Below are 17,619 nucleotides of genomic sequence, written 5' to 3'. Positions count from 1 at the left end.
GGGGATTACTTGGGACCAGCTCCCAGGTGATTGGTCAATTACGATCAACGTGTTTGGGCACACCTGTTTCAATCAGACTGGCTGGCACGTTCAAATTCTTCATATGCCCAAATAATAATAATAATACATTTTATTTATAAGCGCCTTTCAAAGCTCTCATGGCCACTTTACAATTACAAAACAGGGACATAAATAAAACTACAGATAAAATTATAAATAAGAACATTAATGGCTTGGGACCAATCCAGAGTCTACATTGCCACTCGCACCAAAGTCATGGCAGCTCAAACATCACCCAAAAGAGAACAAATACATGAGAAATTTGATTTCTAGATGATTTTGGGGTCCAGAAAGCATTACATTTTATTCTTCCCATAGTCATTGCTCAAATACCTTAATGTGACTTGAACAATGAATTCTATCAATGTGATGTCATTGTGTGTGGGCATCTCGAGCAGTTGATAAGCACTTGCCTTGTACTACAACACAGTTGTCTTGTGTCTGTGGGGGGGGGCGTTTTCAACACTGTGCCCATGCAATGTGGGTGTGACAGTGACACAATCATTTGTCATGGAGTGGAATTGATTGCTATAAGATGACATTTAAAACTTAACATTGGAATGCAACCGCTACTTCCATAGAAGAGAGAGGAAGTCGGGCCCCACTGAAAACTGTCATGGGGGGGATTCAAGGACACGCCACAGGCCTGTGTGTAGCACCAATTCCTGCCAAGCTTGTTCTTGTGCGTGTAGCCATGCGGATCACAACAAAAAGGAAACGCGCAAACTCGCCGAGGGAGTTGCCAGAGTGTTATCAGTAGCGTAAAAAGGGAGGGTCAACATTTACACCCAAGCGAGCGCAGCTTGGAGTGGCTGACTGCGATGACTCTATTTTCATGCTTAAGGTTGCCAGAGAGGAAACAGAAAATAAACTACTCTGGGTTTTCTGAGAATGACCACAGGGTTTTCTTTTTCACTGCTTATTGTCTCACCACAATCACAACAGAATAGAAACATAGTTCAGTTCATGAGTGTCATTCAGGCGAAACGACAACCACTTTCGATTCTGCCTCTTCAGGGGTCCGAGAGAGTAACACACCAACTACTGCCAGCAAGTCTTTGGAAGCTTGATGACCAGTGAAAGAATGAAGAGACCACATAATGTTAAACACCATAAGTCTTGGCCTCAATTTACACTGCATGAAGCCAATCAAATATATCAATTTGATTATGTGAAGATGGCAACCAACTGAACAATAATTATATCTGCCTGGGAGCATGTGTTTAAAAATACAAAATACAATTTTAGTGGCCGACTCCATTAATGATGGGATAATTGGAAGGTTACTTCTAAAACTATTTTAAAATGATATAGGCATTGAACCATAAAGTGGAAATCCAGCCTTCAGGACAAAAACAGCCTTGCCGCTGTGGCCACGTGCAGCTATACGGTATGCGTTGCAGTAAGTACTTACAGATGTTCAGTCTTAGCAAGAAAAAACACAAATGTATGTGCCTACATTTACTGCCAGGGTGCATCAGAAGTAAGTGTACTAAAATGACACAAATATTAGAGGACACATAAACCGGCTCCTTAAATGTATTTCAAAGCTGTCAGGCTGTACTCTTAACCAAGCGTCTGGTGTTGGACAACAGTAACCCTCACATTTTCTTTTGCATTGGGGTCATTGAATATAGTATCTGCCCATTAGACACCTCAGAGACGTATTAAAAATATGAGACAAGCATGCGACCACTGTTCACATGTTTCTGTCAGTTGAGAAACTTCACCACTTGCTAGTTCAAGTGCATTTGCTGCCTCGCCTCAGCTGCACGAGTAAACAACGCGAGTGATCTATAATTGCTGCATGCATGGGTGACAGATTTATGGCATATTATCAGAGAATACATTTGAATGCTTTGAATTGGGTCATAGTTGAGGAAGAAGTTATTGGTTGATTGTGTTTTATTCGTACCCCATACGTTAAGAAAACGATTTATCCTTCAAGACTCATCAATGTGCAGTTTTTGAACCACTGCTCGAATCAACGTGACAGCATTAAGAGATAAGGTGAAACAAGGTGAACGTGTGCCCAGGTCCTTAGTTGACACACCGGGGCTGTCCTAACCACTAGCGTGCCCGTGCTCGGAAGTGGCTAGCACCAGGAGGCTAGGTAACAAAGCCAAAACATACAGAATACAGACACACAAGCTTTATTCCACAGCGTGTTGGCGAATAACACTTACGTAAACCGGTAAGGGCCACGGGTAACCAGCAGCTTCTGCTCCAACCGGCGATTTGAGCCTCAGCTCCAGCTTTTCTCCCATTCTCCACTTGACGGGGGCTTGGGTTTGCGGCTAGCGAGCGAGACTAGCTGGTAGACTGCTCGCCGCGAGCTACAACGTGAACATGTTGCGGTGGATCACAGCGTTTTTCGAAGAGAAAAATAACCAACAAAAAAAAAGAGCTCCCTAAAATAGGCGTCAGGTGGAATAAATGCACAGTGACGTTTGACTCAGTTCCGAATTGAGAATAAAAATGCCCCCTTTATGACCACTGCCAATAACACCTCGGCTGCGTGGCCGCCATCTTGCCCGGCATTGAAAAACTATGGCAGGAGGGCACATACAGGGAAAGCAGACGTCACAGAAGGGGCGGGACATTGAGGTCAGGAAACGATGACAGCCGCTGACAGCGTGCCACTTTCATATGTACAGTATATATACTTTTTGGCTGATAAATATTCACACATTCAATCTAATAACGAATCCAAACAATAATACGAACATTTTAAAAAGTATATGAAATTATTTTAAAGGCAGAACGTCATTCGGCGAGAGTGTGACGAGTTCAAGTGACAGCGCTGACACGTCTCAAAGCTCAGCTGTTTTGGTTCCCCCTAGGCCGAGGTCTTCTTTTCTTTTCGGATTTTCCCTTGAAGGGGTCTCCACAGCAAATCAGTGTCCTCCATCTTTAGAGTTTTGATCCGCATGTTTGTTTTGGCCAAGTTTTTACGTCGGATGCCCTTCCTGACACAGCCCTCTGTATTTATCCGGGCTTGGAAGAAGACTTATGTCCCTTTGTGGCTACAGAACAAGCAACTCGCTCAGTAAAAGGCAAACACAAAATGGTCATCAGCAAAGAAACATTAAAAAAAGCAAACACTAAGTATCATTCATAATCGATTGCAGGTTTTCCAAGAATTCCAACACAGAATTTGAACCTCTATTTTAAAAACAATTCAGTAATGCAAAAACTAAACTAAACAAAATACTACAAAACAAAACGGATTATTAAAACCTGTGTTTGGATAATACTTTTTTAACACACAGCTGGTGTATTCGCTCATATTTGTCATAACAAACATGGTAATAATGATTTTCTTACAGGAACCGAAGGACTCTTATATTTGTAGACAGTCACATTTACCTGCATGTACTGTACATACTTCCAAGGGCTACAAAATGTGTCTTGCATGCACAGCTCTCTTCCCCACTGTGTTGCATCACATCTTTTCTTTTGACAACATTTAATCAATGTTTGGGGAGTCAAGACACTATATATTCAAGCCTTGTTGGTGGAATTTTTTTCCCCCTGCTTGACAGTTGGGGGTCTCTTGTTATTTTCATTTCATACTGCGCCACATATTTTAACTGGGCTACAGGTCTGGACTGCTGGCAGGCCAGTCTTTTTTACTACAAAGCCACGTAACTCCTGCAGAATGTGTGTGTTTTAGCACAGTGTCTAAAATTCATTCTAATTAGGTTTTCTGAATTAACTCAGACCTCCAATTATAGCGCAGGATGATGACCTCCCAGATATTTAAATATTCTAGCAGTATTTTTTTTACAAAGTGAATGTGATAAAAAAAAAAAATTGAAAACGACAATATCATTTTCAGCAAACCACAATCGTCAACACCTCAATGAAAGTGATTTTTGCAGACACACATTATTTTAGTTATATTCAATCAGAAAATGAGCAGAATACATTTAAAGTCACATAACTCTCATTTGCAAAAATCAAAAACAAAACAGGGTGGCCCGGTATTCGAGTGGTTAGCATGCCGGCTTAACAGTGCAGAGGTTGCCAGTTCACGTCCCGCTCCGGCCTCCCTGTGTGGAGCATGTTCTCCCCGGGGTCCTCCGGTTTCCTCCCACATTCCAAAAACATGCATGGCAGGCTGATTGATCACTCCAAATTGTCCCTAGCTGTGAGTGGGAGAGTGACTGTTGTTTGTCTCTGTTTGCCCTGTGTCTGTGTGCCCTGCGATTGACTGGCAACCAATTCAGGGTGTCCCCTGCCTAATGCCCAAAGACTGCTGGGATAGGCTCCAGCGACCGTAGTGAGGAATAAGAGAGACGGAAAATGAATGGAAAAACACATTAAAACCACCAACAACAAAAAAACGAATTCGAGTAAAAAAAAAAAAAATTGAAAACGACAATATCATTTTCAGCAAACCACAATCGTCAACACCTCAATAAAAGTGATTTTTGCAGACACACATTATTTTAGTTATATTCAATCAGAAAATGAGCAGAATACATTTAAAGTCACATAACTCTCATTTGCAAAAATCAAAAACAAAACAGTTTGCCCGGTATTCGAGTGGTTAGCATGCCGGCTTAACAGTGCAGAGGTTGCCAGTTCGCGTCCCGATGAGGGCATTCAATTTCAATCACTATTTTGTCGATCGTCCTTCATATGAGGACCCAACACCCCACAAAACATGCGTTTTGACTTTTCAATGTCCCTAATCTCCAATTTACACAAAAATCCAATTCGCTTCAACAGCACAAAATACACTGTCACACAAACATATCATGGAGTAACACCGCGGGCACCCTGCGGGCGACACAGCTTGTTCACTCCTGTCAGAATGTGTGCCCAATATAACCCAGAGAGGGGAAAGGAGGAGACTTCCAGTGGGTTCCACATGCGTATAAACATGTCAGCAGAATGAGCATATACAGTACTGTATAGCCGCTATATACTGGGGGAATACATGGCGGTATGCCCCAATGAACCCACTGACCGCATCCCTCCTCCCTCAATCGAGTCGTGCTGCATGAGGCCAATTTAGGGATGCAAGCCAGTAGCAGCATAACACACGAGGCCAAGGCCAAGTGGAGCAACGGTGGTCGTGAGGAATTCTGGGATCCTTCAGCAGAGTGTCAGATTACAGCTGGGGTCTCTTGCTGGTTCTGATGCAATGTCAAGGGATCCTCACTCCGTCATTTGAAGATATTTGTAAAGATATGGATAAGTGTGGACTCCGTGCATCCAAAAAAAGTTCTTTTGCCCGCACTTGAAGACTGTAATCGGTCTGTGTAATGTGCCTTGAAGTGTTGTTGACATGTCAGAGGGAATCATGCAAAGTGGCAACACAGTGTGGAAAAGATTTGGCTGGAGTTGACTGCTTTCTATGAGGATGGGGGGAAAACTTAGCTTGTCAAAAACTCAGCCAGGATGGTGGGAAGGAGTGTGCTGCCACCAAGAGGTCAAAGGAGTTCAAATCACAATAAATATGAAATTACGGATAATTTCTAGAAATATTTTGGAGAGATACACATTTGGCTACATGATATAAGCAAAAAAACTATGTATCCATCTGTCTATCCATCAATCAATCAATATGTATTATATCCATCCATCAACCAATATGTATTATATCCATCCATCAATCAGTATGTATTCTACCGATCTATCCATCCATATGTATATTACGATATTTTTTGGGGGGAGTAAGTTCTATATAGCCAACTGGAAAGACATAGTAGGCAGACAAGCATTGTTTGACAATCACACCTCTGGGCAATTTAGATGAACCTAACATTCTGTGAGACTAATAAAGGCATATCCAATCCAATCCAATCCATTCATGTGATTGGAATGAAGGGAAAATGTGGGTGGAGTGGGGAGCAGCAAAATGAGTGAAACGAAATTCAGAAAGATCATGAACTGCTATTTTTTTTAAAAATCACACCGTATACTGTATATGCTTCAATTGTAAGTGGTCGCCCAATGCATTGCACAATCAGACAGACAGAGCAATAAGGGGTCAGGAATTTGACTAATCAGGATTTTGAAATATTTTTTATTGAAAGAAAAGATTTTCATTTTCAGTCCCAGTCCCTTATGGTTTTCGAAAAGCGTGCTTTGGGTTTTAAGACTCCTCTGGGTTTCCAGACTCCTCTACCTCCTGAGTGACCCCAGCTCCCCATCCGCCACCCCCTTCTTGTTTTTTTTTTTTTTGCGTTTGCTTGTACATCAGCGGGGACGAGGGTGAAGGAAAGAAAAACAACATATACAACAAGGTCCTTTTGACACAATCACTCCTGCGTGGCTGAATAGTCACTCATGGATTTTCATCCAGACCGGTACAGGTCTGTATGCAAACAGAAACAACGCTGTAAATTCTCTGATTGGGGAAAGCACTGAAGGAAGAAGAGAAAAAAATACATACCCCAAAACACAAGTTCAATTCATCACATTGGAGATGAGCTTGGATTTGTCTACCCGAATTCTCTGCTCCAGGGTTAAAAGACCGTTCATTCAGAAAGCATGCGCTTGAATCACCCCCCCCCCACCCTTCCAAAAAAAAACACTTGGACAAAAAAGACAAACAAAAACACCCTCACAGATAACAGCAAGGTGTAGGAGGGGGGGGAGTGCTGATTTGTCGTCTTCACATAAAGCAGGGGATTTTTTTCCCTATCAGAGGGAACATTATATTTCGTCAAAACAGCATTTGTGGCTATCTCCTTCATTTTCTTGACGCTGTGGGCTGTAGGTTCCTCAGCCCTTATGTAAATGATGACCTTATGCATGCTGTTTACTGACTGATGAATTGGACCTGCTCTCCCGCGAGCTTGTCTGACATCAACTTTTTTTTTTGGGAGGGGAAAGGCAAAAGTGGTCAAGGGCAAACATTTGTTGCAGAGGAGGATGGCTTTGTGTTAACAGTCGTGCGGACGAAACGTGACCCGAAATGGTGATCTGCCATTATAAATGAATCATTTTGATGACATATGCTATTCACAAAAAGTTGTTGGGTGAATTTTCAGGATGAACCGAAAATACACAACAACCCTGACAAGGGAAAAGAAATTGACCTTGAAATTTAAACGCACGTCAGCTGTTTCAGAACTTTTTGAACATCCCGTTCCTTTACAAGAAGCGCAATGGTAAAATTCACACGCCGGGTTTATTTAGAATTGGCATTTAAATAGTCATATTGTTCTTATTGTGGCATCATGCGATAATAACTAACAAGTGATTGGATAATTTACACAATTGACACTACCTGATGTTCTGAAAAGGATGTGGTCACAGAGTTTAGAGTTATCAGCAGGTCACAGGACAGGCACAGAAAGACTGGAGGGGTAACAGAAAGGTATATTAACAGTGGACATCATTGAAAGTGTTAGCTCCTTGCTAAAGGAGTACAAAAAGGTGAAGCCGTGATCGCAAATTTTACTGAATTGACTTGTAAAAGGTGGAGTGAATTTTAGGGTTCATCCTGAAATTAGCCCAAACTTTTTATCCGTTAAGAATTTGTGGATTCAATGTGTTCTAAAACAGTTTTCATCCATTTTATTTATTTTTTATGATATCAGGTTCACTCTGTTGACCACCAGCATTTGAGGGGCTCGTCGTCTCAAGCATGATGAAGTAGCAAGACAACAAGCCTCATTGCTGGAAAGTATGACATGCGTCTCGATCGACCTATGCACGCTCCCTTGAAAGAGTGATGAAGAAGAATGAAGGGCAAAAGGCAGCTTCTGAATAAAATACTGGCTGGCGTTCAAAATGAGGAAGGGCGGCCTTGAAAAAGCGCTGATATTCCCCATCACTTTGAGGCTGTGAAAATAAATACATCTCAATATCGATAAGGCGGGGAAGACTCTTTCATTTGTTTTGTCCTAAATTAAAACAAACTATTGGCCTGCACTTCCCAGTCTCAAAAGCAGGACAGACATCTCGTTGGAAAGAGATGTGTTTTTTCCTTCTTCTTTTTTAAATTCCCTGATTCTTTCACATCTCACGAGAAGAAGCTGAGAGAGAGGAAAAAAAACATCCTGGCAGCGACATCTTCCACAATGTAAAGTAAAGAGAGGACAAAGAATCCGCGTCCTTGTTCGAGTCATCTTCTGAGAGTCTTTGGCCTGAATGAGTGCATCCATGTCCAAACGCGCAACAAAAAAAATTGTCCAGAATTTTTTCCCTCCTTTTTGCTCATCTAAACAAGTACTTTTACTTTCAAAGTTGCTGTTGATCGTACTCGCCAATGACTCTTTTGATATGTGCCAGTTTGTTGTGCAGATATTCACAGCGGTTCTTCTCTTGGCTATAATGGGGATTGATCTGCAAGAATGAAAACAAGCATATACTTACAGTGGTGCCTTAAAAGAGTTGAATTCATTTGAAGAACATTCGCTCAACATAGAACACTCATTTCAAATTGTCTTCTCCCATTGAAGTGAACAGAATTTCCTATGAATCCATTCCAGCCCCTACCCCACCCCCATTGAAATTGTTGGTTAAATGTTTTTTTTATAAATAAGGAAATAGCCCTAGCCTATATTATATCTCACCCGCAGAAAAAATATCCTGTGTCTGTAAAGTGTCCTTGAGATTTTTTAAAGGCCCTTATAAATGAATGTTTTTAAATTATTATTATTATCATTATCATTATTATTATTATTATTAATTGAATTTGTTTCAACATATTTGGCTGTGTGTGCGCGCTTGAGCCACATGGGGTCAGTATAACCCGGGAGATACAGTACTGTATATGGAGACAGGCACAGGTCCCGAGTAAACTGCAAGCACATTAGCCGTTCTTCACAGAGGATGAAGAATACGTGCCACGTTCTCTTATCTGCCTACATGCATTGATTTATCGATTGTGTTCAAACAGCTGCACCTTGAATCGAATTCTGTTTGCTAGCTCGTCAATGGCATTTGGCATTCTTTGGTAGCATGAAGCTAAACAGGCATTCATACTTTTATTTCTGTGTTTTTCTTCCAGTTTTATGTTTAGTTTGACTATAAATTTCTACAACTTTTTTTTGGATTAGTTGTAATTAAATGTGCATATTCTTTTTTTTACAATGAAGCCCCAACCTTGTTTCTCTGACAAATTTCTATAATTACAAAACAAATTAATTGTGAGTAGCTGCGTAATAGTTTTTTAAATGGCAAAATATTGTACTTTAAAGGACACCATTTTTTTTGTTTCCTAACTGACATCAGAAAAACGTTTTATAGCATCTAAAATACCCAAAACATGCAGGCTGATATTTTTAGTCAAATGCAAAACACCAATAAAAATAACTTAAAGCGTGCTAAAACTGCAACAAATTGAGCTGTGAATTGGGGATTTTCAGAAAGTCCCGCCCCCAGTTCGTGACATCACGCGAAGACGTCTTGCCTTGCTCGAGAATCAAAACAATTGCTTCAGATTCGGAGAAGATGCTTTCTTGTTACTCATCCAGTTATGATTATGATTCAAATAGTTCTGAAGAGGAAACATAAATGTTTGCAATCGATTAAAGAAGTCCTTCCGTGTCATTTTGAGGCATCTGGACTGAAATGTAGCATCCCAGAAAATGCACAAGACGGCGCCCAAGCTCCGTTGGAAATGGGCTGATTTTACAAATTATGGACACAACTTGTCCGGATGGAACCAAGTTAGAGATACCAAACAAAACATTTCTCTATCTATTTTTTACATTGACTCACACTTCTTACCTTGACAGACAAGTGAGTAAATATTCTAAATGCAATTGCTAACACGTATCAACATGTAGCATATGCTAATCAACTCCACATTTGCAACACAAGAAATCGAGAATAGATTTTTTAAATGAATACTTAATCATTTTCTCATACAAAGTTCCAGTTACAGTGTCCCCCATTCAAAACATAATGACAATTGGGTCAAGGTATTACATAGTTCTTTTTCTAACGAGCATTCATTCATGTGTTAAAATAGCAAAAACGTACCTTTTTAATGTTATGATACTCTTGGAGTATCTGATTGTGGATTGTCTGAAAAGCACAGAACACGACAGCCCTTGTTTATAATGTTGGTACGACATCAAGATGTGACTTGTCTATGAACAGAAACGCTACCTTGTACTTGTCTGTGCCTTGTTGCAACTTCTTCAGCTCATTGTCCAGCTCAGTGAAGTGCCTGGTGATGCTTTCGATGCGCGCGTGCAGACCGCGGTACTCGCTGTACTCCGAGTTGAAGTCGTTTTTATACCTCTGACGCTGCTCCGGAGACGTGATCACCGTGTACTTCCTAGTAGGGGTATTATGGCAAATGGTTACGATAAGAGTGGACAAACTAAGTGGTAGTCACACACATATCCACTATTTTTCCATGTTGGAATCAATAAACATACAGCACAAAATTGAGTAACATTTCTGATTGGTAGACAGATAATTTGTTCAAAGAAGGGGTTGTTTTTTTTGACAGTTTTTGCCCCTGCTCTGATCTGCTGCTCATCCCACAAATTCATGATCCATACAAATGTGGCTGACCCCATGCATGATGATTGACATTTTGACATTGACGTTTTTTACCAGCCATTTTGGTTCCTCTTATATTTGAAATGTGCCCCAAAAATTTTTTGTACATGCCATACAAGTGCAAAAATAATGTAATTACCCAAAAAAGAAAAGGGAACATAAAACTGAATGTGAGTCCATTTCAATCAAGTTACTGACTATTCTACCGGAGACAAATTCCTTGTTTGTTCTACATACTTGGCAATAAAGATGATTCTGATTCACACGTCATTATGACACAAACCAAAAAGCCACAGACAGACCAGACGGGCCATCTTCTGCTCAACTAGATGCCATCAGGTAGGCCAATTTTTGTCACGTGTCATCCATAAATGTGGCTCAGAGATTCGCTGGCGTGTCTGGTGACACCATACTGTAGTTTTGAGTGCCCCCACCCCCACAAAAATATCCATACATCCATTTTCCCACCCTCTATCATCACAAGAGCCTCTCCCAGCTGTCTTTGGATAGTAGGCGAGGGGACACACTGAACCGGTTGCCAGCCTATTGCAGGTCACACAGAGAGACGAACAACCAATCCAGATTCACACTCACACAGGGGCACAATTTTAGAGTGTTCAACCAGCCTGCCATGTACGTTTTTTGTATGTGGGAGGAAACCGGAGTACCCGGGGAAAAGCCACTCAGAACATGCAAACTTCAAACAGGAAGGCTGGCGCTGGAACTGTTAAAAAAATGGAATTGTAACAGCGCTTGGGTTTAGATGTTCCACTGCAAACGTCATTTCAAAGGTGGAGGGGAAATGCAAAACATTGAAGAACTTACAATAAGTAGTCAGCCCCCTCAGGTGACGATGAAATACTGGCACTGTTGCACATCCCGTTCAGAGCTGAAACACATTGACCGTAATATGATCATGTTTCGGGAAAGTCCATAACATGCACAGTGTCACGTTGCATTCAAGACCGCTGACTAATTGGGAAGTAAAAAACAGTATCCCATTGAGTTTATGAGGTCCAACCACAAAAGTCTTGTAGAACGTAAGCAAACAAATCCACAACCATGTGAGAGAACAGATATTAGCATATCTTGTACATTAATTTTGGTTTGTGTGAATTGTAGCTGCAAAAAGAGCCATGGTTTTTCTGACAGCCTCTATCATTTAAATAAATTATATTTGAATCACAGTGCTCATATTGGGCATTTGTTTTAGGGAAAAAAGACAGTTTTCAGTTGAATACTGGTCGAACGCAACATTCAGTGGCATTACTGGCAGACATCGAGCAGACCTTGAATCCACATTTTGTGATTCATCAGCGCATCACCGTGCCAACGTCCATTTCCCAAAATGACCGCCGGTGGCAGTGAACAGTATTTCTCATCGAGTTCTATGGAATGTTATGAGCTTTTGTGACATTTTAAATACATTTGACTTTTATTTGGATTTACAGCTATTTTGTTTATAACCCAATTTTGTTCTTTGAGGCAATCTAGACGATACCAAGTGAAGATTAAACTCTTGAAATTGATGATAGTACTGCACTGGTGGATTAAAGTGCAAACAATGCCGATTATCATCCCAGTGCAAAATTATGACATTTAGTACCTGGCAAAATAGAAGGAAAATCACAATTTGTGTAAAAATAACTATCCCAAATAACGCATTGAAATGAAAGAAAATGTAATACACCCCCCAGATTTTCCTGCAGTCGTATGTCATAACTTTGAATCCTTCTCTCAGTAAATGACAAAAATTGAGTGTCTCAATTCACCAAATACCGCTCTGCACCAACTTTTGTGCCCGTTGTTTTGAATGGTATGCCATAATGTCAGAGTTGAGAAATGTCTAGCTTTTAGAAGCAGGTTTGCTGGATCAGAGTGCCCAAGTGGCCAGCAGAGGCCTCTGTTTCATCTCTAAATTACAAGCAAAAGGAGAATCCCTTTGCTGTGATGACTTCGGAAGAAACATGCTGTTACTCTACTTTCTAACAGAGTAAATATCCGTCTTGCCCATAATGACTCAAACCGTGCACAAATGAAGACTTCTTATTTGTTAACAGGAATTCTACCGACTCGCTGTCTAAATGCAACATCCCAACAGTCCTATTCCAAGGTAGTGTAAGAGGCGTACCAGGGGCAAGTGGCAGTAGCCAGGGTGTGAAATTTAACACCTAGCTTAAACTCAGTGCCCACACCCTTTGTCGCAGCCCAAAACATACACGATGATCTGATTGCGGGAAGCCACAGTGGCTGTGGGCAGACACAATTTGCGGAAGGATCTGTTTGGGTTCGTTTATGAATTACATCTGGAAAAGGTCAAATGAATAATATGGGTTGCGCAATTTGCCGAGAAGGTGTTGTCGAAATGGATTGGCGATCAATCAATCATCTAAAGGTTTATTGTTGAGTTTTAAAGGACAACCGACGTCTCCGGACAAGTTGTGTCCATAATTTGTAAAATGGCTTCAAATGACTTCTACTGAGCGTATTTTAAAAAGATTCCACCGCACATAGCTATATTTTACGTTTTAAGACTCGCACTGAATATTCAGGAAGTCTTGTTTATGAGTCGTCACGAAAGGAAGGCCCCACACCGAAAAAAACGACACATTGTAGCAGTCCTTCCATCACGTCAATGTATTTTGCTGTATTGTTTGGTCTGAAAACATTGTGTTGCACTCAAAAGCCGCCAGAAGAGGGTGTCCAAGCTCCATACAAGGAATTTATCAGCCTGTGGAAACGGAGATGGCCACAGGAGGTCGCCATTTTGTGCCTGTTTTCTGGTGATCCGTTTCTCCCCAATGTTGCCTCAAAATGGCATGGAATAAATTCTTTAATCGATTGCAAACATGTATGCTTCTTCACAAACTGGGGGCGGGACTTTCTGAAAATGCCCAATTCGCAACTCAATTTGTTGTAGATTTTGGACACTTTAAGTCATTTTTTATTGGTGTTTTGCATTTGACTAAAAATATCATACTGTGTATTTTAGATGCTATAAAACGTTTTTCTGATGTCAGTTAAGAAACAAAAAAGTGACATCGGTTGTCCTTTAAGTCACAATGTATTGCTGTATTTTGTTATTTAATTGCGGGGGTTGCACGATTGGATGTGATGTGTTATTTGGTCAGCAATAGGATTGTTTTGTGTTGCTGGGAAGAGTCGGTATGGGAACACGGTGCAACATAAAGCTCATAGTATAAATCCAATTATCTCTTTGCTTTGTGACATGATGACATTTTGAGGATTTGTGAAGGATGGCATCCTGAACACCAGCATTTTCCAACATACCGTATTTTCTGGTGGTTAAGGCGCACCCAAAAGCCTTCATTTTCTTCAAAAGATAACCCTGCGGCTTATATGGTGGTGCGCCTTATATATGAAGTCATAGTGAGCCTCAAAAGCTCTCACAATTAATTTAAGCAGCCACGACTCCATTCCCCCTGTAGAAGAAGTTGTGCTTAACGCCAGACTCTATTGTAGCACCTTATAATATGGATTGGATTGGATATGCCTTTATTCGTCTCACAGTGGAGAAATTTACATTTCACAGCAGCAAAGTGATGAAAGGAATGAAAGTAGAAAAAAAATACATGAGCTGCTGGAAAGGAAGCCACTCTCGCGGCGCCGTCTTGAAGTCAAAAGAACAAAAAAAAACTAAATAACATACAACATAATATGGTGTACCTTGTATTAAAAAAAAGGATTTATGTATTATATTTGGAAAACATTTTCATTCATTGAAGGTGCACCTTATAGTCTGGTGCACCTGATGTATGGAAAAAGTTTAAAAATCCACCGTTCATAGGGGGTGCGCCTTATACTCCGTTGCGTCTTATACACCAGGAAATACGGCGTGTATTTCAAATTCTGTAAAGTGTCACACAAAGTATGTAGACTGAAATATGACTTATCTTGTTTTCAATTTACGACCCCCCCCTCCATGAGTCGTCACCTTACCGTGGTGGAGGGGTTTGTGTGTCCCAATGATCCTAGGAGCTAGGTTGTCTGGGGCTTCATGCCCCTGGTAGGGTCACCCATGGCAAACAGGTCCTGGGTGAGGGACCAGACAAAGTACGACTCAGAAGACCCCATATGATGAAAAAGAGAAATGGATTCAGTTTTCCCTTGCCCGGACGCGGGTCACCGGGGCCTCTCTCTGGAGCCAGGCCTGGAGATGGGGCTCGTTGGCGAGCACCTGGTGGCCGGGCCTACACCCATGGGGCCCGGTCGGGCTCAGCCCGAAGAGGAAACGTGGGTCCCCCTTCTCAAGGGCTCACCACCCATGGGAGGGGCCAGAGGGGTCGGGTGCAATGTGAGCTGGGCAGCAGCCAAAGGCGGGGACCCTGGCGGTCCGACCCTCGACTGCAGAAGCTAGCTCTGGGACGTGGAATGTCACCTCTCTTACAGGGAAGGAGCCTGAGCTGGTGCACGAGGTTGAAAAGTTCCGACTAGACATAGTTGGGCTTGCCTCCACACACAGCCTGGGTTCCGGTACCAGCCCTCTCGAGAGGGGTTGGACTCTCTTCCACTCTGGAGTTGCCCACGGTGAGAGGCGTAGAGCAGGTGTCGGCATACTTATTGCCCCCCGACTCGCCGCCTGTACATTGGGATTCACCCCAGTAGACGAAAGGGTTGCTTCCCTCCGCCTTCAGTTGGGGGGACGGGTTCTGACTGTTGTCTGTGCATATGCACCAAACAGCAGTTCAGTGTACCCATCCTTTTTGGAGACCTTAGGGGGTGTGCTGGAGAGCGCTCCCCCTGGGGACTCCCTTGTTCTGCTGGGCGATTTCAATGCTCATGTGGGCAATGACAGTGGGACCTGGAAGGGCGTGATTGGGAGGAATGCCCCCCCCCCAATCAGAACAGGAGTGGTGTCTTGTTATTAGACTTCTGTGCTCAACACGGATTGTCTATAACAAACACTTTATTCAAACATAAGGGTATCCATATGTGCACGTGGCACCAGGACACCCTTGGTCGCAGTTCGATGATTGACTTTATAGGTGTATCATCGGATTTGCGGCCTCATGTTTTGGACACTCGAGTGAAGAGAGGGGCGGAGCTGTCAACTGATCACCACCTGGTGGTGAGTAGGCTCCGTTGGTGGGGGAAGATGCCAGTCCGACCTGGAAGACCCAAACGTGTTGTGAGGGTTTGTTGGGAACGTCTGGCAGAATCCCCTGTCAGAAGGAGTTTCAACTCCCACCTCCGGCAGAACTATACACATGTCCCGGGGGAGGTGGGGGACATTGAGTCCGAATGGACCATGTTCCGTACCTCCCTTGCTGAGGCGGCAAATCAGAGTTGCGGCCGTAAGGTGGTTGGTGCCTGTCGTGGAGGCAATCCCCGTACTCGCTGGTGGACACCAGTAGTAAGGGATGCCGTAAAGCTGAAGAAGGAGTCCTACCGGGCTTATATAGCCTGTGGGACTCCTGAGACAGCTGACACGTATCGACTAGCCAAGCGGAATGCAGCCTCGGTGGTCGCCGAGGCAAAAACACGGGCATGGGAAGAGTTCGGTGAGGCCATGGAAGCCGACTTCCGGACCGCTTCGAGGAAATTCTGGTCCACCATCCGGCGTCTCAGGAGGGGAAAGCAGTGCACCACTAACACTGTGTACAGTGAGGGTGGGGCGCCGCTGACTTCGACTCGAGATGTCGTGAACCGGTGGGCAGAGTACTTCGAAGACCTCCTCAACTCCACCAACACGCCTTCCTTGGAGGAAGCAGTGTCTGGGGACTCCGAGGTGGGCCCTCCGATCCTTGTGACTAAAGTCACCGAGGTGGTTAAAAAGCTCCTCGGTGGCAAGGCCCCGGGGGTGGATGAGATCCGACCGGAGTTCCTAAAGGCTCTGGATGTTGTGGGGCTGTCCTGGCTGACACGCCTCTGCAACATTGCGTGGTCATCGGGGAGAGTGCCTCTGGATTGGCAGACCGGGGTGGTGGTCCCCCTTTTTAAAAAGGGGGACCGGAGGGTGTGTTCCAACTACAGAGGGATCACACTTCTCAGCCTCCCTGGAAAGGTCTATTCAGGGGTCCTAGAGGGGCGGGTCCGTCGGAAAGTCGAGCCTCAGATTGAGGAGGAACAGTGTGGTTTTCGTCCCAGCCGCGGAACAGTGGACCAGCTCTACACCCTTAGCAGGGTCCTCGAGGGCGCATGGGAATTCGCCCAACCACTCTACATGTGTTTTGTGGACTTGGAGAAAGCGTTTGACCGTGTCCCTCGTGGAGTTCTGTGGAGGGTACTTCGGGAGTATGGGGTACAGGAGCGGCTGATACGGGCCGTTCGGTCCCTATATGACCGATGTCAGAGTCTGGTTCGCATTGCCGGCAGTAAGTCGGAACCGTTTCCAGTGAGGGTTGGGCTCCGCCAAGGCTGCCCTTTGTCACCGATTCTGTTCATAACCTTTATGGACAGAATTTCTAGGCGCAGCCGAAGCGTTGAAGGTTTCCGTTTTGGTAGCCTCAGTATAGCATCTCTGCTTTTTGCAGATGATGTTGTACTGTTGGGGCCTTCAAGTGGAGCTCTCCAACTCTCGCTGGAGCGTTTCGCAGCCGAATGTGAAGCGGCTGGAATGAGAATCAGCACCTCCAAATCTGAGACAATGGTTCTCAGTCGGAAAAGGGTGGAGTGCCCTCTCCGGGTCGGGGAGGAGATTTTGCCTCAAGTGGAGGAGTTTAAGTATCTGGGTGTCTTGTTCACGAGTGAGGGTGAAAGAGATCGAGAGGTCGACAGGCGGATCGGTGCGGGGTCTGCCGTGATGCGGACTTTGTACCGATCTGTCGTGGTGAAGAAGGAGCTGAGCCAAAAAGCAAAGCTCTCAATCTACGTCCCAACCCTCATCTATGGTCACGAGCTATGGGTTGTGTCCGAAAGAACGAGATCCCGGATGCAAGCGGCCGAAATGAGCTTTCTCCGTCGGGTGTCCGGGCTCTCCCTTAGAGATAAGGTGAGAAGCTCGGTCATCCGGGAGGGGCTCAAAGTCGAGCCGCTTCTCCTCCACATCGAGAGGAGCCAGATGAGGTGGCTCGGGAATCTGATTAGGATGCTCCCGGGACGTCTCCCTCGTGA

The 17,619-nt window shown here is 43.6% G+C and overlaps 2 protein-coding genes across 9 annotated transcripts in view; both read right to left on the bottom strand.

Moving 5' to 3' along the window:
• dot1l (DOT1 like histone lysine methyltransferase) overlaps positions 1–2,583 on the bottom strand; it is a 28,450-nt gene extending 25,867 nt beyond the window's left edge. For all 8 annotated transcript variants that reach the window (XM_089000115.1, XM_089000120.1, XM_089000121.1 and 5 more), the window contains exon 1: positions 2,247–2,583. In XM_089000115.1, coding sequence (XP_088856241.1) covers positions 2,247–2,327 — 81 coding nt within the window. In that variant the 5' untranslated portion in view covers positions 2,328–2,583. The remainder of the gene's footprint in view (positions 1–2,246) is intronic.
• A 3,455-nt stretch (positions 2,584–6,038) lies between these two features.
• Positions 6,039–17,619, bottom strand: part of ell (elongation factor for RNA polymerase II) — a 41,008-nt gene continuing 29,427 nt past the window's right edge. Inside the window, exons 9-12 of the mRNA XM_089000760.1 lie at positions 11,371–11,434; positions 10,144–10,315; positions 10,015–10,059; positions 6,039–8,370 (exon numbers count right to left, since the gene is read on the bottom strand). Coding sequence (XP_088856886.1) covers positions 8,266–8,370; positions 10,015–10,059; positions 10,144–10,315; positions 11,371–11,434 — 386 coding nt within the window. The 3' untranslated portion in view covers positions 6,039–8,265. The remainder of the gene's footprint in view (positions 8,371–10,014; positions 10,060–10,143; positions 10,316–11,370; positions 11,435–17,619) is intronic.

The sequence above is a fragment of the Hippocampus bargibanti genome, linkage group LG07, assembly GCF_051943395.1.
Source record: "Hippocampus bargibanti isolate YZ-2025 linkage group LG07, ASM5194339v1, whole genome shotgun sequence".
NCBI classification, from domain to species: Eukaryota; Metazoa; Chordata; class Actinopteri; order Syngnathiformes; family Syngnathidae; genus Hippocampus; species Hippocampus bargibanti.
The sequence above is the reverse complement of the archived record's forward strand: the minus strand, read 5'-3'. Positions and strand labels throughout refer to the sequence as shown.